The sequence below is a fragment of the Phaenicophaeus curvirostris genome, chromosome 20 (assembly GCF_032191515.1).
Source record: "Phaenicophaeus curvirostris isolate KB17595 chromosome 20, BPBGC_Pcur_1.0, whole genome shotgun sequence".
Taxonomy (NCBI): domain Eukaryota; kingdom Metazoa; phylum Chordata; class Aves; order Cuculiformes; family Cuculidae; genus Phaenicophaeus; species Phaenicophaeus curvirostris.
In genome coordinates, this window is record NC_091411.1 from 1,743,374 (window position 1) to 1,766,163 (window position 22,790).

The 22,790-nt window shown below is 49.1% G+C and overlaps 1 protein-coding gene across 1 annotated transcript in view; it reads right to left on the reverse strand.

Moving 5' to 3' along the window:
- Positions 1-10,531, reverse strand: part of ZNF618 (zinc finger protein 618) — a 159,920-nt gene extending 149,389 nt beyond the window's left edge. Inside the window, exon 1 of the mRNA XM_069873050.1 lies at positions 10,211-10,531. Coding sequence (XP_069729151.1) covers positions 10,211-10,258 — 48 coding nt within the window. The 5' untranslated portion in view covers positions 10,259-10,531. The remainder of the gene's footprint in view (positions 1-10,210) is intronic.
- Positions 10,532-22,790: the final 12,259 nt, after the last annotated feature.

Here is a 22,790-nt window from a genome sequence, read left to right on the forward strand (position 1 = left end):
GCTGGGAACGTCACGGACTGCGCTGGTTTTGCTAATAAAGAGCACCTTCTGGGATGGAACAGTGGGGATGTTTATGAGTGGAAAAAAGGCTTTTTGTGAATTAAATGGATTCAACTATTGATATGCAAAATAGAGCAAATGATTATTTATGTAACAAACTATTATAACGCAATCAAACTTAAAATATTCAAAAAAAAACACTTTGGCAAAAAAAGAAATTATAACTCCTGGTGCCAGGGTATTTCTAAATGAAAGTGTGGATTAATGGAATATATTCCTTGCATTCATTGCACAAGAAATCTCCTGCCACAGGGAGGTAAGGGAGAGGGACAGAGCATTTCGGAAACAACCCCAGCCCAACACTTGGAAATCACATGAATCCAGAGGAGACAGATAAATTTTTTTTGCTATTTTTGGGTGGGAGGAAGGAAGAGGCTTGAAAAATGTAAATATTCTAATGCTATTTTTCCTCCAGACTGATATTTTGCTCGTGATAATTGTCTGTTAACAGAAAGAAATCTTTCTGTCCCACAGAGCCAACTGGACTGGCTGAAGTAGAGGAATTAGGTACCATTTCATTGACTTCAAAGCCACTTGCGGGAAATTTAACCACAAGCCTAAATCCCCGCAGGACGAATCCCTAAGTGAATTCCTAAGGAGAACAAAAATTAAAGCATTGAAGATGAAAAAAAAAAACCAAACCACACACTCTATGAGGAAAAGTTAAGATACAAATGGAAAATTCCTTCCTGGCTCCATGGATGCTAATTGCAGATCTTATGCCAGGAGCTGAGTATTATAAATTTCGACATATATATTTGATTAGGTTAATTTGTAAAATGTAGATGTGTGTCTGCTTCAAGTAGACAGGAACATTTCATTTTATATATTTTAAATATCTCATAATGAACTGCAATCACAAACAGTGTTGATGCTGGAGTACAAGGCCAAGGAGCTCTCCGGAAAAGGAAAGCACAAACATTGATGCCGCAGACAAACACACGTCCCCAACGCGAGACCGCGATCCCCTCCATGCCACCAGGAACCAAGAGCAAATGGAGCTTTCTCAGCTAATCTACTCTTTACCAACTAAACCAATTAAGACTACGGCATAAAATCCATTAAAAAAGGAAAAAAAGACAAGGTTTCAGGAGAAGGGTCTCTTCTTTTGGCCGATTTGGGGTGTTCTTCCTCACCTACAAACGGCACCACTGCTTCCACTGAGGATGCTCCAGTGGACTCGTGTCTACATCCCTCCAGCATCTGCGAGCCAGTTCCAGGAATGAGAATTGCATCGCTGCTCTCGGACTGTGTATGATACAACTTGGACTTCGCTGACTCGCTCTGAAAGCATTCGGCATCCACTCAACGCAGCTCATTTGGACACCTTTGCGCATTTTGTTTCTCACCCAGCATCCTCCCCAGCTCGTGGTAGAGCGGGTCCCCTCCAAGGCTGTCGCTAGCAGTGTCCTAACAAACCCAATTAAGGAGAAACGCGAATTCTAAATGCAGTCATCACCATCCAGCCTCATTTATAGGCCTTAAAAATAAAGACAGGTAAGAAAGTAAAAATACCACTCCCTCGGAGTTAACACATCATATGCCTCCGTGGTGTTTACCATCACCATGTGCCCCAAAGCCACCTAAACATGACAGGGCCAAAATACACCTAGGACAGTCTTCTTGGTGTTCAATTATTAATTCCTTTGCTGGCAAATTTCATCTCTAGCTCTGCCAGCCTGCACCAGTCTCATCATCTCGCACTGACCCCAGCAGCCCAAGGGCCACCCACTGCCAGGTCCCAGCCCATCCCCAGTGTTGCTGCCCCCACTGTCATCCCAAGAATGCACTTGGAGATCTCATCCCAAGGATGCATTTGGACATCTCAAGAGACGGACGTGGGCTCCCGGCAGCAGCAGCATCTGAGACTCAGAGAAATCTGCTGATTCCGAAGCAGATTTTCAATTCCCCTCTTCCAGCCCAATCCAAATCCAGCTGTGTCTCCCTATACAGGTTTCAAAAAATGCATAAAGATGTTCAAAAAGGTACTTTGTTTCCAGCAAATACTGATGCTGCGTCCTTACAACTCTCATTTCCCACCGTCAAAATTACAAATATCCCAAACGCCAGTAAAGCTCAGGCTTTGCAGCCCATGGACTAAAGTGCATCCAACCTCAAGTGACAGATTTACACCTGGAAAGCTGTAGCTGTTCTTGGGTTTCTAGCCAGGGACCCTCCGGGGCCGTCTGCACGCTGTTCCCCAGGCTGTGCTCAGCTCAGCTTCCAAACTACCCCAACAGCCTGCAGACTTCGTAGAAATTCACACAAAACTGCTGAAATGGGATTTCATTCATTCTCCCCTCGCATAGCCAAGTAATTAAAACAGCAATAAAGAAAAAAACCTCACCAAAATAGGGACAATAACGCATGTACCCCAAAGGCCCCACAGCGCCCTGAGTGCTGCCCCAGGGCCACCACCATGCTCTGCTCCCAACGGGGTCAACCCACGTCGCTCCAGGTTCTCCTCTCAGCTCTCCCACACCAGCAGAGCTGTTGGCTTTGGTTGCCGAGTTTTGAAAACTGAGGTTTAATACTTCTAAAAATAGGTCTAAAGCAATTAAATACTTGTGCTAAAATTGTGCTCAACATACTGGAAGCAGAACCTAAATGACGGGCCTTCAGCGCACGCACACCCAGCTTCTTCTGAAAATTCACTCCGGCTGCTATTTTCGGGTGGGAGAGGATACCTCCACCCACACAGAGTAAAAAACACAGCTCTCCAAGTTCCTTGCAGCCTGAGCGTATCTAGTAAAATGAAATCACAGCAAGTATTAAAATCTGAAGGCGCTGGAAACACGGCGGTGCCATCAGGGCACCAGAACGGGGCCATGACCACATCGGGTCCATCCCAGCAGCCGAGTGAGAGCGCTTGCTCAGCTCCTCACTGGCAGAAAGGGATGACAAACATCCCTCTTCTTGCTGCTGCCAGTTGCTTGTGTGATAACCCAACACCACCAACCACGTTCTTTCCTGAGGAAACACCGCAAGGTCTACCTAGAGAACCAACTGACTCCTGACAACCAGCGCTGAATGGGGAAAATACACCGGAGAGGTGGATTTAAGGACTTTCACAGCCATTCAGCTGATGGGTCGGAGGTCCACGGCAGGGGTGGAACTGGATGGGCTTTGAGGTCCCTTCCAACCCAAACCATTCCATGATTCTATGATGATTCCATGAAATCACAAGCAAGGAAGACTGAGCCCATCTAATTCAACCTTTGCAGGTAGAAGACACCAGCTGAACCTTTCCAAGCGCCCACTGAGGAGCACCAGGACAGTACAGGGAAACAGAGACAAAGGAGAAAGAGCCCCAAGAAGAGGAATTGATCCAGCTGAAGAACCTCAGCAACCTGCTGTTCAGTTACCAAAAACCTTACACAATGCAGAGCACACAAACTCTTCCATACAGGTACAGAGGTGGTTTGAGCATGGATGGAGTCTCATCTCCTGGTACCACTTCTACACAACTCGTACCCTCAGTGCTCCACCATTCCCCAAATACAATACCACCAATAAGAAACTTCTTTGCAGCTGTACTTTCCAGTAGCACAGAGGAGGACCTTTTTCTACTCAATCTCTTTTTTCTGTCAGGTCCTTACCCCACTCACTTTGGGAGCAAGAAACACACTCAAATCAAAACCAAGTAACTCAGGAAAGCCATCATGCAGCTTGCCCAGCACCTCCACAAGTATTTACACCCTCAACACTGTCAGTGTATGAAGCCCACATTATGGAATCCCCTCTACCCCTCGTTTTGGTGTCCAATCAGCACACACACATTTCAGAGGGGAGGCAAGCAAAGCAGTTTCCGCATGGGGAGAGCCCAAACTGCTGACCCCAGCCCAAAAGGAAGAGCAATGCTCACGCTCAACTTCACACGCCGCCGCAGTCCCACCAACAGCAACGAGAATGCTCAACGGGAGGCAGCACATACAGCTCGAGACCATGCGAGGTCAGCATCAAGGCCTCAATACCCACGTGAACGAAAGGAAAGCAATCCTGCCTTGAGAAAGACCCCATCCAAGGAGCAGGCACAGCAGCATTGATGTCTCCAGCATGCGCGCGTCTTGGAAAGGGACCTCCTCCAAAGCACATGTCCTCCAGCCCCTCCATCCTTCTGGAGACAACACAACTGCACAGCGATGCCTCCTATGCTCCATGACTCACCTGAAGGTGCAGCAGCTACAGCTGCATCTTAGCTTCCCCAGGATGAGGCACCAACTCCACTCCAGCCACAGCCAACTGCACCCATGGCTTTCGGGGAGAAGCAGCTCCCACCAGAGCCACCCATCCACTCCTTATTAGTTCTGATTATTACATTTCACACAGGCTGAGCGAGTTGAGGTTGTTCAGCCTGGAGAAGAGAAGTCTGTAGGGAGATCTCAGAGCAGCTTCCAGCACTGAAAGGGGCTGCAGGAAAGCTGGGGAGGGGCTCTGGATCAGGGAGGGCAGGGATGGGATGAGAGGGAACAGTTCTCAGCTGCAAGAGGGGATATTGAGATGAGATCTTAGGGAGAAATGTTTTGCTGTGAGGGTGGGGAGGCCCTGGCCCAGGCTGCCCAGAGTAGGGGTGTCTGCCCCATCCCTGGAGGGGTTCAGGGCCAGGTTGGATGGGGCTTGGAGCCCCTGATCCAGTGGGAGGTGTCCCTGTGCATGGCAGGGGTTGGGACTGGATGGGCTTTTAGGTCCTTTCCATCTCAAAACATTCTATGATCCTATGACCATGTCCCCAAGTGAAATGCTCTCTCTGTACCTGTATGTTATGTATTATATGTTAGGTATCACATTACATGCCATCTGTTGTGAATTATAATGTATGTTATGTATTATACATTACATATTATATTGTGTTATGTATTATACTGTCTGTTATTTATTATATATTATAATATGCCTTATATTGCATTATATTATAGATTATATATATTAATTTCTTTCCGCTCCCACTGCCACCAGAGCCAACCAAGGGAACCCCAGGCTCGCAGTCTGCTCCTTCCCAACACACCACGTGCTGCTGCCTTCCCAGGTCCCTCTTCCCACTCCCAGTGCCACGGCTTAAAAATCCAGCCGTGACCCGACTGCCATCGCGGCAGAGCCGCTGTGACAAGTGGCACCAGAACCATGTGCCACTGATGAGAGACACATCGCAAATGGTTATTTTTCATACACTACCCACGGTAAACAGCATCATTCATTTCTATTCCCTTGCTCCAGACAAATCAACGATTGTTAATGCAAAGTCAACACGTCCAGATGTAGTTTGCATACTAGTTAACCACTAAATTGGCATCACACAGTACAAAATAATCAAGACACATTCAGGGAACCAAACAAAAGCCAAAAGGAAGGAGATGACTAGCAATTAATCCATCAAAGACCTTTAAAAATTAGAAACTTCCCCTCAAGAAAAGACGGTGTGGCTAAACTCAATCTGTAAACGCAAAATTCTAAATATCCGAAAAGCCAGATACTCAGAAATTTAGGAGTTACAAGAAATAAGTCTGTCCTGGTGCCATTTACTCCCATGCTCCTTACCAAAAGGCAACCAGGGCCTCCAGCCACGCTCACAGGCACTCCAGGCGCCTCCTCCCTTGCCTTTGGTCCCCATCATGTATGAGGAGCTACGGCCCAATCCCGCACAGCATCGCCTACGGGGACCAGAGTGAGCCAGAGCCACCCCAGCACCCAACATCGCACCAGCAGATCCAGGTGGGATCCAGCAATCCCTTCAGCACCCACCATGTTCAACAGTAGCCACCCAGGCTGGGCGACCACGTGCTCCCCGGCGAGGACACTGCTCGCATCTGCCACTCTCTAGACTCAAGCGATGCCCAAGATGCTCAACCCACAAAGCCGGGAACCACAAGAGGTGCAATTCCCAAGAGCTCTCACCCACCAGGAGCTAGCACGGTCCTGGGCCACAGAGCGACACGAGGAAAGAGCCTCAAGTCACGCCAGGGAAGGTTTAGATTGGATATTAGGAAATATTCCTTCATGGAAAAGGTTGTCAAGCCCTGGCAGAGACTGTTGAGGGCACTGGTGGAGTCTCCATCCCTAGAGGGGTTCAAAAACACGTAGCTGTGTCACCTGGGGACACGATTTAGCAGGAACAGCAGAGTTGGGTTGATGGTTGGACTGGATAAGCTTAGAGGGCTTTTCCAACCTCAACAATGCTAAGATCTAGTGGCAGAGCTGGCAGTGCTGCATTTACGGTTGGACTTGATGATCTTTAAGGTCTTTTCCAACTTTAACAATTCCTGTGATTCCTTGATTCTGAGCTAGGTCACGAGGACAAGCCAGGACCAACCCAGTGATCAACCATGGTAGGGAGGTCCGAACCCTGCCACGGGCATAGCACCCAAAGCCACGGGCATATATCCTGAACCCGCAGCAGCCTGGGCGTTATTGCAGCTTTCAACTCCCCCCCCAACAAAAATTTTAAAATTTAAACATTTAAATTCATCTAATTTTCCGAACACTGATCGCGCTACGGCGCTTGCGTTATCGCAGACTTGCCTGTGACTGCGCCCGGGAACCAAACTGATCGCGGCGTTCCATTACGGCAGTGATGGATATTTAAATTATTCTGGAGTTACGCGAATACCATCGTGGGGTTTTATAAAGCACTCGTGTCAATATTATCTACTACTTTAATAATATTATGTCTATTTTCATCCAGGGATAAAAATATGTCTATTTTCATCCTCGCTGAGGACGAGGTACTTGAAATTTTCCATTTTTAAAATAAATCCATTTCAGTTCTGTCAAAAGAAATCTGTCGGCAGCGCTGTGCGGGTGCCCATCCTCCCCTCCCCCTGCCAAGCAGCGAGGTTTAAAATGATAAATATTGATTAACTTTCCAGGAAAGAAAAGGAAAAAAAAAAAAAAGAGAAGAAATCCAGACTGTGACGAAAAATTACGAAGAAATTTTCCGGCAGGAGGAGGCACATGGGAAGGTTGGATCCTGAACCCCGGTACGACCTCACGTTTTCACCACCCGGCGGAACGCGCAATGGAAGCCGTTGTTGGAAAGAAACGGATGGAGGGAGAGTTAGAGGCGGCGAAGGTTGCGGCGAGCGCCCCGACGGCGTGACAGCATCCCGAGGCTCAGGCGAGCGCTACGGCAACGCGCTCCCACCTCTGCAGAGGAGACGCGCAGCGCAACCCACCCGCAACGCGCTGCTTCCCACGCCAGCAGAGAAGGGGTTAACCTGAGCCCAACCAGGGCCTTCCCGCTTCCAGTTCCTCTATTTTATGATAAACTTTGGAGAGACCAGCATCAAACTTTATCGTCCTGACACTAAACGTCATTATTTGGAACCTAAATTATTATTTGGACCCTAAATGTCATTATTTGGCACTCCAATGTCATTATTTGGAACCCAAACGCAGTGTCCCCCCCAGTCCCAAAGTAGCTGCCCCCCACACCTTAAGGTGAGCGGGGAAAAGTGCCATCACAATCCCTCATTATCAAAATTCCAGCTTGGAAAAAAAAGATCAAAGCTTAAAAAAAACCTAAAAATTTCCAACTAATAAAGAAAAACCCAATTTTTTTTCCAATCCCAATTTTTTTCTAAACTCAATTTTTTTCCAAACCCAATTTCTTGGGGTATAATCACAGCAAAAGTTACAGGGTGCAACTCCGGGGAAGGGAATTCCTGGAGAATAAGAATATGGAAAAGCCACCGCATTAAAGCCTCCTGGATGAAACCATGAATCAAATATTTTCCAGGATTGTTTAATCCGACATAGAACATCGTGTGTAATCTTTACCCCATCGGGGCTCGCTCCGTTATTCGCTACAAAAGCAGCTCAGGAAGAGGGTTGGATCCTTCTCGGGGCGAAAGGGGGGCAACAAATGCAAAAATAAAGAAAAGAAGTTGACATTTCAGAGTATTTTTTCCTCCAGCCACGAGTTTTCCTCCTTGGCAAATTTTTTGCCATCACCCCCCCTCCCCCTGCCCTTTCGAGCAACCTAAAACTTGAAATAAATAAAGGAAGAAGAGTGAAAAAAAAGCCCCTGAATCTGGAATTCCCCCTGCAGCCCGATTCCCAGCAAACACCACATTCCAGAGGAAAAAAAAAAAAATTAAAACAGGAAAAAAAGAAATCAAAATAGAAAGAAAAAAAAAAACCCAACTTTTCAAGGTTTGAGATTTAGATTTTAAAATTCATTCCCAATTGAAATTGAATTTTGGTTGGAAGCGCCTGGATTTGGGCGTTTGCAGCTCCAGCGACTCCAGGCTGAGTTCAAAATTTCAAAATGCCTTTTTTTTTTCCTTCCAACTAAAAAAAAAAAAAAAACCCAAAGTGCTGCAGCTGTGGAGCCAGCCATCTTGCTATTTTGTCCCCATTTTAGAGAGGAGACTGTGTCAAGGTTGGTAAAACTCAATGTTGACCTAATCCTTCCCTTCCTCTCCCTCCCCCGCTTTTGGGTGGAAAAGCCATGGATCTCTCGATATTGCTTTTTTTTCTCCAAACAATGCCTGTTTCTGTGCTCTTTTGTTATTTATTTTTAAAAAGATCAATACCAAGCCCCCAGGATTCAAGGGCAACCCTATAATAATAAACCAGGCTCTGCGCAGGACTCACGGATTTAGAGTCCAACAGCTTTAAAAGAAAAGAAAACTAAAAAAAAAAAAAAATTATGAAAATAAAATATTTTCAATTTAAACTCCAGGAAGGTTTTGCAGTCAGAGGTAAGGAGGAAAAAAAAAAAAAGGATTTTGAAATTGTGGGGAAAAAAATCAACGTCGTGCTCCTTAAAAGCACTTTAGCTGAAAAAAAAATCAAAATTACTAAATCTGCAATTATTTTTTCCCAATCTGGTTAATTATGCATATTCATAATATCATGGCGGAGCTAATAAACCTGGGTAAATACCAGATTTCTGGCTCTGGAGTTGTTACTCTGTGTCTGTGTTAAAAAAAAAAAAACCTAAAATCCCTCCTATGGAAATTTTTTTTCTGTACAAAAGAAGTCGGAAATTAAATGCTGGAAACTCTGGTTTAATGACGCCAGGAGAAACCAGCAGGAAAAGCCAAGAAATTCAAGAAGAAAACTGCCTTTCCACTCTTTAATTCTTCTTGCCCTCGTGTTCCCTGCTCAGCCCCTCATTGTTTGGGAGCAGTTTTCCATGAAATCCAAAATCACCAAAAAAAAAAAAAATTAAATGGGAAAAAAAAAAAAAATTGGGTGTGTCCACAGCGAATTTTCCTCCCTGCTTGGATTTTCCTGCGAAAAAAACTCCTCGTTGGGAACAAATAACTTTAAGCACTGCAGTAAATCCTCCCCCCACCCCAGGCTGGCGGAGCGCAAGTTCAAAATTACAATTAAGTCCAATTCCTAATTAATCCCAAAGAGGGAATTTTGATCCCCACTTTCCCAAACTCGCCCAGCTCCCCCCAGCACAAACTTCCAGCACTTTGTCCTCCCCGGCTCTTTTCTCCTCCAGGAAAACAGGGTTTGGGGGGGGGGGGGGGGAGAGAAAACCTGAATTCATTCAAATTCCACTTGAATTTTCATTTCCAGATTCCTGCGGTTTTGCCTCGCAGGGATGGGGGGGTGGGATGAGGGGTCCCGGCTTGCCCCACCGGGACAAAATTTGGGTTAAAATAGAAAAATAGAAAATAAAATCCTTTTTTTGTGTGTGTGTTGCTTGTTTGTTTCGGTTTCTTTTTTTTTTTTTTTCCAATTTTAATTTTTTTTTTAATTTGCGGAATATTCTCCTCTAGGGGGCGACGTGTAATGGAAAAAAAACATTTAAAAAAAAAAAAAAAAAATCACCCCCATCCCCTGCGATCGGTCGGAAAATTAAGGGGGAAAAAAGAAAAGAAAAAAAAAAAGGAAATAAGGAATAAAAAGCGGGGAGCAGGGGGAAGGGGGCGGCGATCGGTCCCGCTATGGCCGCCGCTTTGTGTGCGGGGCCGGGGGGCGCGGAGACCCCGCCGAGCTCCGCGCCCTCAGCGAAGCCCTCAGCGAGGCTCCGCGCGGCTCCAGGCTCCGCACGTCCCCCCCCACCTCGCAGCTCCGAGCTCCGCGCGGCTCCGAGCTCCGCACCCCCGCTCTCTTCCGACCGCCCCCCCCCCCCTCCCCAGGCTGTTTCCCACCCCCCGCTCCGCGTTGCGCCCCCCCCCCCACCCCGCGGTACCTGCGCCGCCGCCGCCGCCGCGGGCGCGGAGCCGTCCGGGCGGTTCATGGGGCCGGGGCGGGAGGGAGGCAGGCGAGCCCCGCGCCGCCGCGGCCTTGCGCTCGGCCGCGCGCACAATGCCGCCGCCGCCGCCGCCGCCTCCTTTCCGCCCTCCCAGGAGCGGCGGTGCCCCCGCCGCGCGGGTGGGCGGCTCGCCGGGCTGCTGCAGCCCCCCTTCCCCCCGGGGGCATGGGCCGCGGGCGCGGGGCGCTGCCGCTAGCGGCGCGGGGCGGGCGCCTCCCGCCGCCTCCTCCGCCCGCGCCGCGCCGCCATCTCGGGGCAGCGGGGGGAGCCGCGCGGTGGGGCTGAGCCGGGCGGTGGGGCTGAGCCGGGCCGCTGCGAGCGGTGGAGCAAGTCTGAGCTATAGGGCTGAGCCAAGCTAGAGGGCTGTTACGGGGCAGCTCTGAGCTATGGGGCTGCTATGGGGCTGCTCCGAGCTATGGGGCTGCTCGGACCTGTGGCGCTGCTATGGGACAGCTCCGAGCTATGAGGCTGCTCCAAGCTATGGGGCTGCTCCAAGCTATGGGGCTGCTCCGAGCTATGGGGCCGCTATGGGTCAGCTCCAAGCTATGGGGCTGCTATGAGGCTGCTCTGAGCTATGGAGCTGCTATGGGTCAGCTCCGAGCTATGGGGCTGCTATGGGTCAGCTCCGAGCTATGGGGCTGCTATGGTTCAGCTCTGAGCTTTGGGGCTGCTATGGGGCTGCTCCAAGCTATGGGGCTGCTATGGTTCAGCTCTGAGCTATGGGGCTGCTATGGGGCTGCTCCAAGCTATGGGGCTGCTCCGACCTGTGGCGCTGCTATGGGGCTGCTCTGAGCTATGGGGCTGCTCCGACCTGTGGTGCTGCTATGGGACAGCTCTGAGCTACGGGGCTGCTCCGAGCTATGGGGCCGCTATGGGGCTGCTCCGAGCTAGGGGGCTTCTCCACGTTACCCCAAGCTATGGGGCTGTTCTGAGCTATGGGGTGCTCTGAGCTAGTGGCTGCTTTGTGCTATGGGGCTGATTCACACTGCTCCACGCTATGGGGCTGCTGTCGGGCTGCTCTGCATTATGGGGCTGCTATGAGGCTGCTCTGAGTTATGGGGCTACTCCACGCTATGGGGCTGCTCTGAGATACCAGCCTGCTCGTAGATATAGGGCTGCTCCGTGATATGGGGCCTGCTCCACGCTGTGGGGCCACTCTGCACTGTGGGGCTGCTCTGCACCATGGGCGCTGCCCGCGCTGTGGGGCGGGATGAGGTAGGTTATGGGGGTGCAGACCCTGGCTCGAGGGTGGCCTCGGCCTTCAGCCCGACCCACAGGAGCCTGGACAAAGGCTGGCGAGGAGCAGAGTGTCCGAGACGTGGCCCCAGAGACACCCCTGGCCCATGGGGTGGGAGCAGGGGGTCAGGGTGGCCTCCCCAAGGGTGGGAGCAGGAGGTCCCCTGGCACCTCGGAGCCACCCTGGGCAGAGCCAGGGCTGTGGCTGGGTGGGAGCGGGGGGTCTGGCCCCCCAAGAGGAGCCCCTGGCCCCGAGAGCTGCGGCTGGACTGGAGTGGGGTCCCCCGGCTGTCCCCGAGGGCTGCAGCTGAGGTGGGGAGCGAGGGGTCCGACGCGGCACCCCCAGCCCTTCGGGAGGGCTTATGGTGTTGAAGGTGAAGGGCTAAGGGAGGACCCGAAGGGAATCGGGGTGTGAGGGGAGGGCTGGCAGCATCGCCCCTGCCTGCGTTCCTCTTCCCAAAACCCCCACGTCCGCTCAGCCCCGGAGCTCCCCGCTGCTCCCCCCTCCCCGGGCAAGACCTGTTTCACTAACACTCCTAACTTGTCTTTCCCAATCCTCATCCCACCACCAGCTCCCACCACAAAGAGATTTTCCTCAGCACGTGCTGAGGATGCCCAGTGCCACCCGGCAAACTTTGCTGTTTTCCTCCAAAAATAAATAAGAATAAAAAGAAAACACAGTGCTTTTCTTCTCTGGGAAAACACGCGGCATTAACTACAAACATAATTACACCTCGTGCATACCTGGTGGTTTTGGCTCTTCTGAAGCTCTGCCAAAAAGTAGTTATTAATAGTATTAATAAAATAACGCGAACTCTTGGATTTCTCTGCCCTGCCCATGAATCCTTCTTTCCCAAGAGCTCCACAAAGCTAGAAATTTGTGGAGAGTCGAGGGCTAATTTTGTTCTTGTTGCCCAGACTAAAGATAGCCTCAAAGATATTGCAAAACACAAATTTATTTCTCTTAATATCTTTCATGCAGATGTCATTCCAAAAGTCTGTACAGCCAGATAATGTAATTACAGTGCTAAATAAAAACAAAGGGGCAGGGGAATTGGTGGAGACGTTTAGCAAGGAAGGATGTTTTCCGAATGAGCTTAGAAGGGATATGGGAAGTCAAGAGGCAAAACCCGCTCCTGAGGTTCTTTCCCCCAAGTGTCTGCATGAAAAGTAGCCAGAAGGTATCCCCTGGGCCAGAATAAAGCAAAATCAGGTGTTGAACAAATTGTATTACAGAGTCGTGGCATGGTTTGGGTTGGAAGGGACCTCAAAGCCCGTCCAGTCCCAACCCCTGCCCTGGGAAGGGACACCTCCCACTGGATCAGGGGCTCCAAGCCCCATCCAACCTGGCCTTGAACCCCTCCAGGGATGGGGCAGCCACCCCTGCTCTGGGCAACCTGGGCCAGGGCCTCCCCACCCTCACAGGAAAAGGTTTTTCCCTAAGAACTCATCTCAATCTCCCCTCTTTCAGCTGAAAACTGTTCCCCCTCGTCCCATCCCTGCCCTCCCTGACCAAGAGCCCCTCCCCAGCTTTCCTGGAGCCCCTTTCAGGGCTGGAAGGATCTGTAATAAAATAATATGGCTTGAATAAAATAGTATGAAAAAATAATATAGCATGAAAAAATGCCATTCTGATGTGGAGTCTGCAGCAGAGGGCACATAGATATGTCCTCACAGCCTTCAGCAAACCTCACTGCCCTCCTTCCTGAAGTCAAAGCCTGGAGAGAAAAGGTCTCCACCCTGTGTAAGGGACTCTCTAGAGCAGTCACTGCATGCTTTTAAGTGTCTTCACCTACGGAGGATCCGTCACAACTCATGGTGACCTGGCCAACCATTCCTCACCTCCACTACTGAAAGACAAAACCATGACTCACTTCTAGCCGAACCCGACTTGGCTCCCACTCGGTTTATAATGTGGAAGGGCCTCCAGCAATCCCATGTCTTATGAGCCACATAGGGAAATCATCCCTTTGCCTTGTCTGGAGGTCTTTCTTCCCTCTGGAAGGGCATTTTTTCAGCTCTCCAAGCCTCCTCAGCCCAAACCTTCTCCTGTTTCTTCTGATTGTGGACACGGAATGGACGTGGGAATTGAGAAGCAACCAGAAAGCTGCTGGAGATGCTGGCCAGGTCTTCTTTTTCATAGGTATTTTTCAATGGCCTTGCAGTCTGCTTTGACTGCCCAATTGACGTGACCGTCGCACTGGACCACAAGTTTGGGGCTCTGTGGAAAGGAGTTGGCAGGTCTTGGTGAGATCTCGGAGTCTGAGGACCTTCCTCCCAAGGGATTTGGCTGCTGCTTGGTTTTGGCTTTGTGAAACCAGCCCTCCAAAACCAGCACAATTGTATTGCTGAGCGAAGATGTCCTTCTCTTTGCGCATAACAAATATCAGAAGGTGATCACCTCTGCCTGAAGAACAGCCCATTCGCCTCTGTTGGGATGAGGTCTAATGCAGAATTTCTACGCGCTGAGACATTTTGAGTTAGGAAATTTCTTTTGATTTGGCCTAAGGAGTGTTTTAATCCTGGCAGGAGGAGATACCTGTTGTGTCGCTCAGGCTGAAGTCTCTCGTGATGAGGTGGCCTTTTCTTCTGCATCTTCGGGCCAGACCTTTCAGCTGTGCCAGAGTGGTAGTATTCGATGGACATTTCTATCCTGACTGGTACCAAGTTTTTGCTTTATCTCTCAAAACTTCCCCATGAGCAGTGACCGGAGCCTGAATGCTCACAGCGTTACTTTTTAGGGGCCTCAGACCTTCATTGGGTGACAACTATCGATGGGCCTATTCCAGCCAGGAGGTCTCTCCAGCACGTTTCAAAATGGACTTTCCAATAAACAATCTCTTTTCTCTTCTTATCCCACTTTCTGGTGGCTGTGGGTGGAGGGCACAGTGGTGCTCACACCTCTGCAGGATTCTCAGCCTGGAAGCCTTGGAATTCCTCCTGGGACCTCAATATCTGCACAGCACCAGGCTTGTCACAGGTGACTCAGTGGCTTCTCTCTGCTTTCCTGCCTGTAAAATGGGAAGGGAAGGCCAGGGAAGCTCTGTAACCATTGCAAAATGGGAATGACATCCTGGTAAGAACCAGAAGTAGGTTCCTGGTAGGAACTCACCTCCTGTGTGCTGGAGGAGGCAGGGTCTTATAAACCGATATGATAACATGATGGAAGATTGTCATAATAGACACATCCAGGAGCTGGTTCTGCAAGCTTGACAATCTTTCAGCGTGCTCTATCTGTATATGTTACCCCAGCGTGGTTTTAAGCCAGGCAGCACAAATAGCTTCTATTCTGTACGAGTGTCACAGCATCTACCATGAGCACCCTGGGACCCGGCGTGCTGCGGCATTGACATCTGCTTGAGCTGTTGTGTTAAGGATGTTGGTGACAGGAGGAGGCTGTTGGATGGACGACTCATGGGGAGTCGTCCATCCAACAGCCTCCTCCTGTCACCAACATCCACCTCGCCCCTGGAAACTGTGTTCCCGTGCACACCTGTCTGTTGCAGGATAAAGCGTGACACAGCGGAGGCGAAGCCCAGCAAGGCAGCGAGCATTCTGCACAGGGCACTCGTGCTCTCTTTCTAGTGAGGAGGCTTTCCACACGGCACATGCTCAATAAACTGGAGGAGGAAATTATTGATAGCAGTCTGCTCAAGTAAATCCAGAGCTCAGCACCCCTTAATCCCACCACAGCACTTGCACATCTGCACTGAAGTTTATCCTGATGGGATGCAGGGGATTCCTCTGTTTCTGTGCCCTCTCCAAAGCCTGAACTCTGTGTCTGAACCACCGACGTCGAGTCACGCGGTGAGGTGAAATGCTGAGCACTTCTCATGCGCTGATATAAATAAGGCAGAGTCGGCAAACCACAATCAGGAAATGGCAAAAGCACTATTTATAATCACCGCTATCTACAAAGATATTTGTGAGACCAGCAAAAAAAAATAAATCCCCATTTCACTCTTCCTGTCCCCACTGCCACCTATTTGCTTGACTGAGAGACATTAAAGCTCATCAGAAGTGTTTGCTAATGGCTATATAAAAGGAAGCATTGGCTTGTATTTGTCCTTGTCAGCACTGAGCGGCTCTTTGCTTTTCTAGCTCTGATCCTCTTCGTCCTCTCCTTTGCCTGGACCGCATGTGCTCTGGGTGATCACTGTCAGTGCCTACAGGTCCCTCCAAAGAGCCTGCAATGGTCTGGTGTCCAACACAGAGTGATGCTTTCTGCAGTGGGTTGATACTAATAATGCACCAAATGGAATCGTAGAATGCTTTGGTTTGGAAGGGACCTTTACAGGTCATGCAGTCCAACCACCCTGCAGGAGCAGGGGCATCTTCAATTCGATCAGACTGCTCAGAGCCTCTTCTGACCTGACTTTGAATGTTCCCAGGGATGTGGCCGACACCACTTCTCTGGGCAACTTGTGCTGGTGCCTCACCACTCTCACAGTGAAGAATTTCTCCCTTATATCCAGTCTAAATCTCCCCTCTTTCAGGTGAAAACTGTTCCCCCTCATCCTATCCCTGCACTCCGTAATAAAGAGCCCCTCCCCAGCTTTCCTGGAGCCCCTTTTGGTATTGGAAAGCTTGAAATAACCACCTGTGTGGAACAGGAGCCTGGCACCAGCTGGCTGTAGGTCCAATACTTTTTCCCTGCAGGATGATTAACAAGTTCTTCATTCACATCAAAGCTTCTTCAGAAATGGCAGCGGCTCTGGATCAGCTCTGTTTGGGTGCTGGTGATAACCCCCATCCTGGGGAGATTCCAGTGAAAGGCTCAGACAGGGGAGCTGGTGGATGATTTTGGACACAGGCGGTGCTTTGCTCTCCCTGTTCTGAGGGGATTTGTGAATAAGACAGAGCTGTGCATGTCTCAGGTCATGGATGAATTTCAGGCCAAATGCCAGGGAGCAGGAGCATTTGTAAGCATGTGAGTGTGTCTTTTCCCTATATAAAAAAAAAGAAACATTTGGTTTTAAAAGCACTAAGATTGTATAAACACAACACTCTCCAAAGCGAACTGCAAAGCAGTAAAATCCCAAGCTGTGGGCACCTCTTACCCACTCTTTGTGATTACACTACACGGTTCTACTGATGGAGAGAGGTTTATTGCTACAACAAATGGTTGGACTCAATAATCCAGTGGGTCTTTTCCAACCTAGTAATTCTGTGATTCCTTCTGCCACCAACAACAGCCACCGCATAGAATCATAGAATGGTTTGGGTTCAAAGGGACCATGAAAGACATCCAGTCCAACCCCATTTCAGTGAGCAGGGACATCTTTGACTCAATCAGGTTGCTCAGAGCCCCATCTAACCTGACCTCGAATGTTTCCAGGGATGGGGCATGTACCACCTCTCTGGCAGCCTGTGCTGGTGTTTCCAGAGGTGCCATGGCAGCAGATCCCCACTTGTAGGTCCACCAGATGGGGTGGCACCTGAACGTGGTTGGCCACCAGCCTTTGTGGGAGAAGGATGCCTGGAGCCCATCGCCCTCCTGTGAGCTGCACGGGAGGCAATGTTTGGGTGCAGGGCTGTAGCAGCCTGCCTCATCCAGGAAATACACGCTGGACAGAAGGAGGACATCTCATGGTGCAGGTGAAGCCCCTGGGCGCAGTCAGCCTGACTGGTAACCCCAGGAGATGTTCAGGGCTGGCACGTGCACGCCAGCTGCAGGGCAGCAGGGCTGCGTGCTCGGGGTACAGCTCAGGATGTGCATTATGCCAAGGATCATATTTGGCAGGAAAAAGGTGTCCAAGAAAATTCAGACACTGAAGCAAAGAACTTTAATAAATGGGATTTAAATAATAGATTTAGCTGAAAATCCCCAGAAGATGGGGTTTTTATCCACACATCAGGTGCTGTAAGCTTAGAAAAAGATAACAAAGCGTTTCTCAGACAGAAAAGGTTGACTTTCTGCTTTAATTGAAAAATCGTATGTGGTATTGATATTCCTGGAGAGATGTTATGTTAAGAGGGAGTTTATACTGGGAGATGTATCATCACTATTTGGGGGTAAATTAGATTAAAGTGATTTGCAGTTATCCCCATGCTAAGGAGTATAAACGGAAGAAATTGGAAGCTAAAGTTGTGCTTAAAAGCAGTGCACACAGTTCACTGAGGAAATCCTGACTCCGCTCTGCTGTAACACGCAGCCGTCAGCTGTGTATAAGAAGGGAGCTGTAGCTTTCTGGGCGCATAATCAGCTTCATCTGCCTCTTCTTTTCAGTGTCAGGGCAGAGCAGAATTAAGAATATTTGCATGCCTTAAATTGAGTCTTTCTGCTTTAATTGTGTAATTATGGAAATCGCTATTTAGGGATCCGTAGTTACGGCTCTGTTCAATTTTGCACTTCAGGCGGGCTCACGATCTCTTTGTTAAAGAGCATTCCCTGCACAAGCCCAGCGTCTACTTTTTGAATATCGAATACTTGTCCTGGGTATGTATTTGCAAATTCATTAATTAACTTATCAGTTAAAACTAATTAAAAATTGGTCCTTTAACAAATCTAATGTGTTGTGTCAGAGCTGTCTTTTTTTTTCCTGACGATCCTATTAACGGAATAATGCAGACCCTGCAACCTTCCCCTGTAATTAATGCTCACAGAAATCTTATACATAAATTTAACTTGGAAAATTTATTTTACAATGAATGGACTCTTACGAGATTATACTTCATAACTCCCAAGTAACGAGCGATAGGACAAGAGGAAATGACCTCAGATTGCACCAGGGGAGGTTTAGACTGGAGGTTAGGAAAAATTCCTTTACAGAAAGAGTGGTGAAGCCCTGGCAGAAGCTGCCCAGGGCAGTGGTGGAGTCTCCATCTCTGGAGGGGTTCAAGAATTGTGTGGCTATGGCACTTCGGGATGAGGTTTAGTCGACACAGTTAGGTTGGGCTGACAATTGGACTGGATGAGCTCAGAGGTCTTTTCAAACCTGAACGATTTGTTGATTCTATGAACAGAAAGTTTATTGAGTGAGACTGGTTTGCAAAGTTCTCCTTCAGTTTCCCGTCCTGATTTGCCTTCCACCTAGCTCCCAGAGTCACCAGCGCAAGCCCAGCATGTGTCTGTTGAGGCACCGGTGATGCTCTGCCAGAGCAAAGCTGCACGGAGCACTAAGCTCTGGAGATGGACAAAGCAGCCAGACACATAGGAGAGTTGGGCCATAAGCATCAGTTGGAATAATCATAGAATCATAAAATAGTTTGGTTTGGAAGAAACCTTAAAGATCACCCAGTTCCACCCCCTGCCATGGGCAGGGACACCTCGACTGGATCAGGCTGCCCAAGCCCCATCCAACCTGGCCTTGAACCCCTCCAGGGATGGGGCAGCCACCCCTGCTCTGGGCAACCTGGGCCAGGGCCTCCCCACCCTCATCGTGAAGAATCCTCAGGTCTAGTCTAAATCTTCCCCCTTCCAATTCAAAGCTATTCCCCCTCGTCCTATCACTCCCTGCCCTTGTAAGAAGCCCCTCCCCAGCTTTCCTGGAGCCCCTTTTAGTACTGGAAGGTTGCTATAAGGTCTCCCCAGAACCTTCTTTTCTCCAGGCTGAACAACCCCAACTCTTTCAGCCTGTAATGAGCGTACGTTGTCTTTTAAAGTCGTTATATCAACTTTAGTGCGTCACATGTGGCCCAGGGGAGGGGAGGTTGGAAAGAACTAAGTATATTTAACCATCACAAATAGAATATACTGCATACGTGACTGAACTGGTATAATTCATTTTATTAGCACTCATCTAGGGTGCTCCAAACCATCCACTCGCAGCTTCAAGACGCATGAGTAATGCGTGCAGCCCAGGTGCACGCCAGTCAAACCCTTTTTACCGCACCGCCACAGACAGCATCGCCCCTGAAAGCAGCCTGTAAACCTCCTCAGGCTCACTCAAGACAAAGAGTCTGACCCAAACCAAACATCCTGTATAATCCCGCCGTGGCTGCTCACCCACCCAGGTTAAGTCCGGGCTGTGCCCAATCCTGTTGCACAACTGGAAGAAAATTGTGGGTCTTCACGGAATGTTGCCCAGTAAAACCTGGGATTTCTTTAGTGGTAACTAACACTGCTCACCTCTGGCTGGAGTTTGCCGCTGCTGAGGGATGAACTGAGAAAAAAAAAATGGTAGAACTGAGTCAGTCAGAAAAAGACACGTTTAAAAATTCATCTTAAAAATGATGCAGCATATGTGGCTCTCCTTGACCAAACTGAGCTGCACCAACTAAGTCCTGGGCTGCATCCAAAGCAGTGGGACCAGCAGATCAAGGGAGGGGATTCTCCCTCTCTACTTTGCTCTGCTCTGCTGAGACCCTACTTGGAGCCTGCATTCAGTTCTGAGTCCTCAGCACAGGTAGGGCAAGGATCTGTTGGAACAAGTCCAGAGGAGGCCAGGGAGATGATCCAAGGGCTGGAGCACCTTTCATATGGGGACAGGGTGAGAGAGAGGGGTTTGTTCAGCTTGGAGAAAAGAAGGCTCCAGGGAGACCTTAGAGCAGCTTCCAGTACTGAAAGGGGCTCCAGGAAAGCTGGGGAGGGGCTTTGGATCAGGGAATGCAGGGATAGGATGAGGGGAGGGGGAATGGTTTTCAGCTGCAAGAGGGGAGATTGAGTTGAGTTCTTAGGGAGAAATGTTTTCCTGTGGGGATGGGGAGGCGCTAGCCCAGGTTGCCCAGAGCAGCAGTGGCTGCCCCATCCCTGGAGGTGTTCCAGGCCAGGTTGAATGGGGCTTGGAGCAATCAGATCTAAGGAGGGTGTCCCTGCCCATGGCAGGGAGGTGGAACTGGGTGATCTTTAAGGTCTCTTCCAGCCCAAACCATTCTACCATTCCGTGATTCTGTGAACATCGGCTTTGGTAGGGAGAGTCTCATTCTGTTTCTGAGCACCCATGCTCTGGCAGTACCTAGGAATTAAGGATTTTCACGCCTCCCCCCATGAAGCAGGGCTCAGCAGCCACAGTCTGCCATGGGACAGAACAGCTCCTCGGCTGTGCCAGGCCCTCCAGTTCCTCCATCAAGCTGGGAGTCTCTCGCCTCCAGCTGCTCTCCCAGCCTCGGTGCTCATCCTGCTGCGCCGCTGAGCCTGTGCTTGTAAATTAAAAAATTGCAAATCCAACATTAAGTAATGGCAAACGCACGCTAACAAACAAACAAATAAATATTCCCAGTGCTTTATTAATAGAATCTTGACAGCTTCATTAGGTTGGTGAAATTTCAAGATACTTAATGCAATAATGCTTCATCCCTTGGCTTGCGATATAAATTGTAATGAAATACACCGTTCCAATTCATCACCAACAAACTGTGATGCTCTGCTCCGACGCCGCTATCATCCTGCCAAGGGTTTTATTTCTCTGACGTTATGATCTTTACAATTTTATTTTAACAGTAGAATGGTAGCGCCTAATAAGTTAAACGGCAGAATAAAAGATCCCTCTAGAAGGAAAAAAGTATATGTTTAGGTGGAAGAGACTTCAGAACAGATTATGGGTTGTTTTATATTCTAAATATGACACGTTAATATCTACTCATTTAATACTATAATTTTTTTAAAGTTCCTTTCACCGAAAGATGATCTTTATTTCGCTGGAAATTGCCGAGTGGAATCCCCACTTGTGCAAATGATAAGTGACTGCCGCACACCAAGAGCTAAATGCTCCAGAGCTCAGTGGAGCTGCCCTTAAATGAACAAAGTAAATGGAAAAAAAATTAAGTAGAATTAATATTATTAAAGATAATAATATAAATTATTAGTAGTATTCTATTAAGGTCAGATTAATCCCACTACAATTCAGTTGGAATAATACTTGCAATTTATGCAATCACAAATGTTTTAACATTTAAATTACCTTTTTGGCATTCTGGAAACCTGTGTTTTACATTCCAGAGCAAGGCGAACCCTCCCTGTGCCAAGACCAGGCCCCCCAGCCCCGACCCCCCGTGGGCTGCGCTGCAGGGCGAGGTCAGAAAGGAGCAACAGCCTCTGATCCAGAGCTGGTCCCTCACCTTTGGATGCTGAGGTCTGCAGCCCTTGGCTCTGAGTCAGGGGACTCCTGGGTCTCTCCTGCCTCTGCAATGCTCCAAAAGATTAGTTCAGAAATGGTAACAAGCATTTATAAAGCTCTGTGTGCCAGTGAGCCCAAGGAGGAGGACGTGCAGCGTGTTTGCAGGGATCACACTGTCCCACAGCCAGGAAGCTTCAGCCTCAGCATCTCTGCCAGGGGTGTTTAAAAGATGTGGAGATGCGGTCCTTGGGGACATGGTTTAGTGGTGGACTCTGCAGTGCTGGGTTTACAGTTGGACTCAATGACCTTAAAGGTCATCCAACCGAAATAATTCTGATTCCGTGGTTCTATGAGAATCACACCTCTGAAACACCAGCGGCGGGTTGGTTTGCTCAAGTGGGGACCAGTGTGTCTCAGTATTTCTAAAAGCAGGCCCACGTTGCATTGAATTGTTGATGTCTTTGGGGAGGCACCAAAACCTCAAGGGACTCAAAGCTGCCAGTTTGAAACCCTCTCTCCAAGCAGGGAGATCCATCAGGCCCAGGAGACCCATCCCACCTGCAGCCAATGGACCTGAAACCTACTCTGAAGTGCGTTGGATTTGTTTGGATGATCCAGAGAGCTGAGCGGCTTGACAAAAATCAGTAACTTTAAATTTGACAAAATACAGCTGAAGTGATTGTCGTTCTTTCCTCTCTGCTTGCTGGAGTGACTGGAGGTTCTTTGAGACAGCAACCATCCTATTTCATGTTTGTGCAAAGGTCTGTTCCCGAGTGGGATCTCCTGATTGTGAAGAAATGCAAACAATGAATAAGACAGAAGTAAAATTTTTAATCAAATGGAATTTTCGTCTGTCTGTGGGTGCAGGATCCACCTTCACTGGAACGGTCCAGAGGAGGCTACAGGGATGATCCGAGGGCTGGAGAACCTCCCATATGAGGTCAGGCTGAGAGAGTTGGAGTTGTTCAGCCTGGAGAAGAGAAGGGTGCAAGGAGACCTTAGAGTGACCTTCTAGTACTCAAAGGGGCTCCAGGAAAGCTGGGAAAGGGATGTTCACGAAGGCTTGTCGTGACAGGACAAGAGGCAATGGGTATAAACTGGAGAGGAACATTTAGACAGGACATAAGGAGGAATTTCTTTGTGTTGAGAGTGGGAAGGCCCCTGGCCTAGGTTGCCCAGGAAAGTTGTGGCTGGAGGTGTTCAAGACCAGGTTGGATGGGCCTTGGGCAGCCCAATCCAGCGGGAGGTGTCCCTGCCCATGGCAGGGGGTCTGGACCTGGATG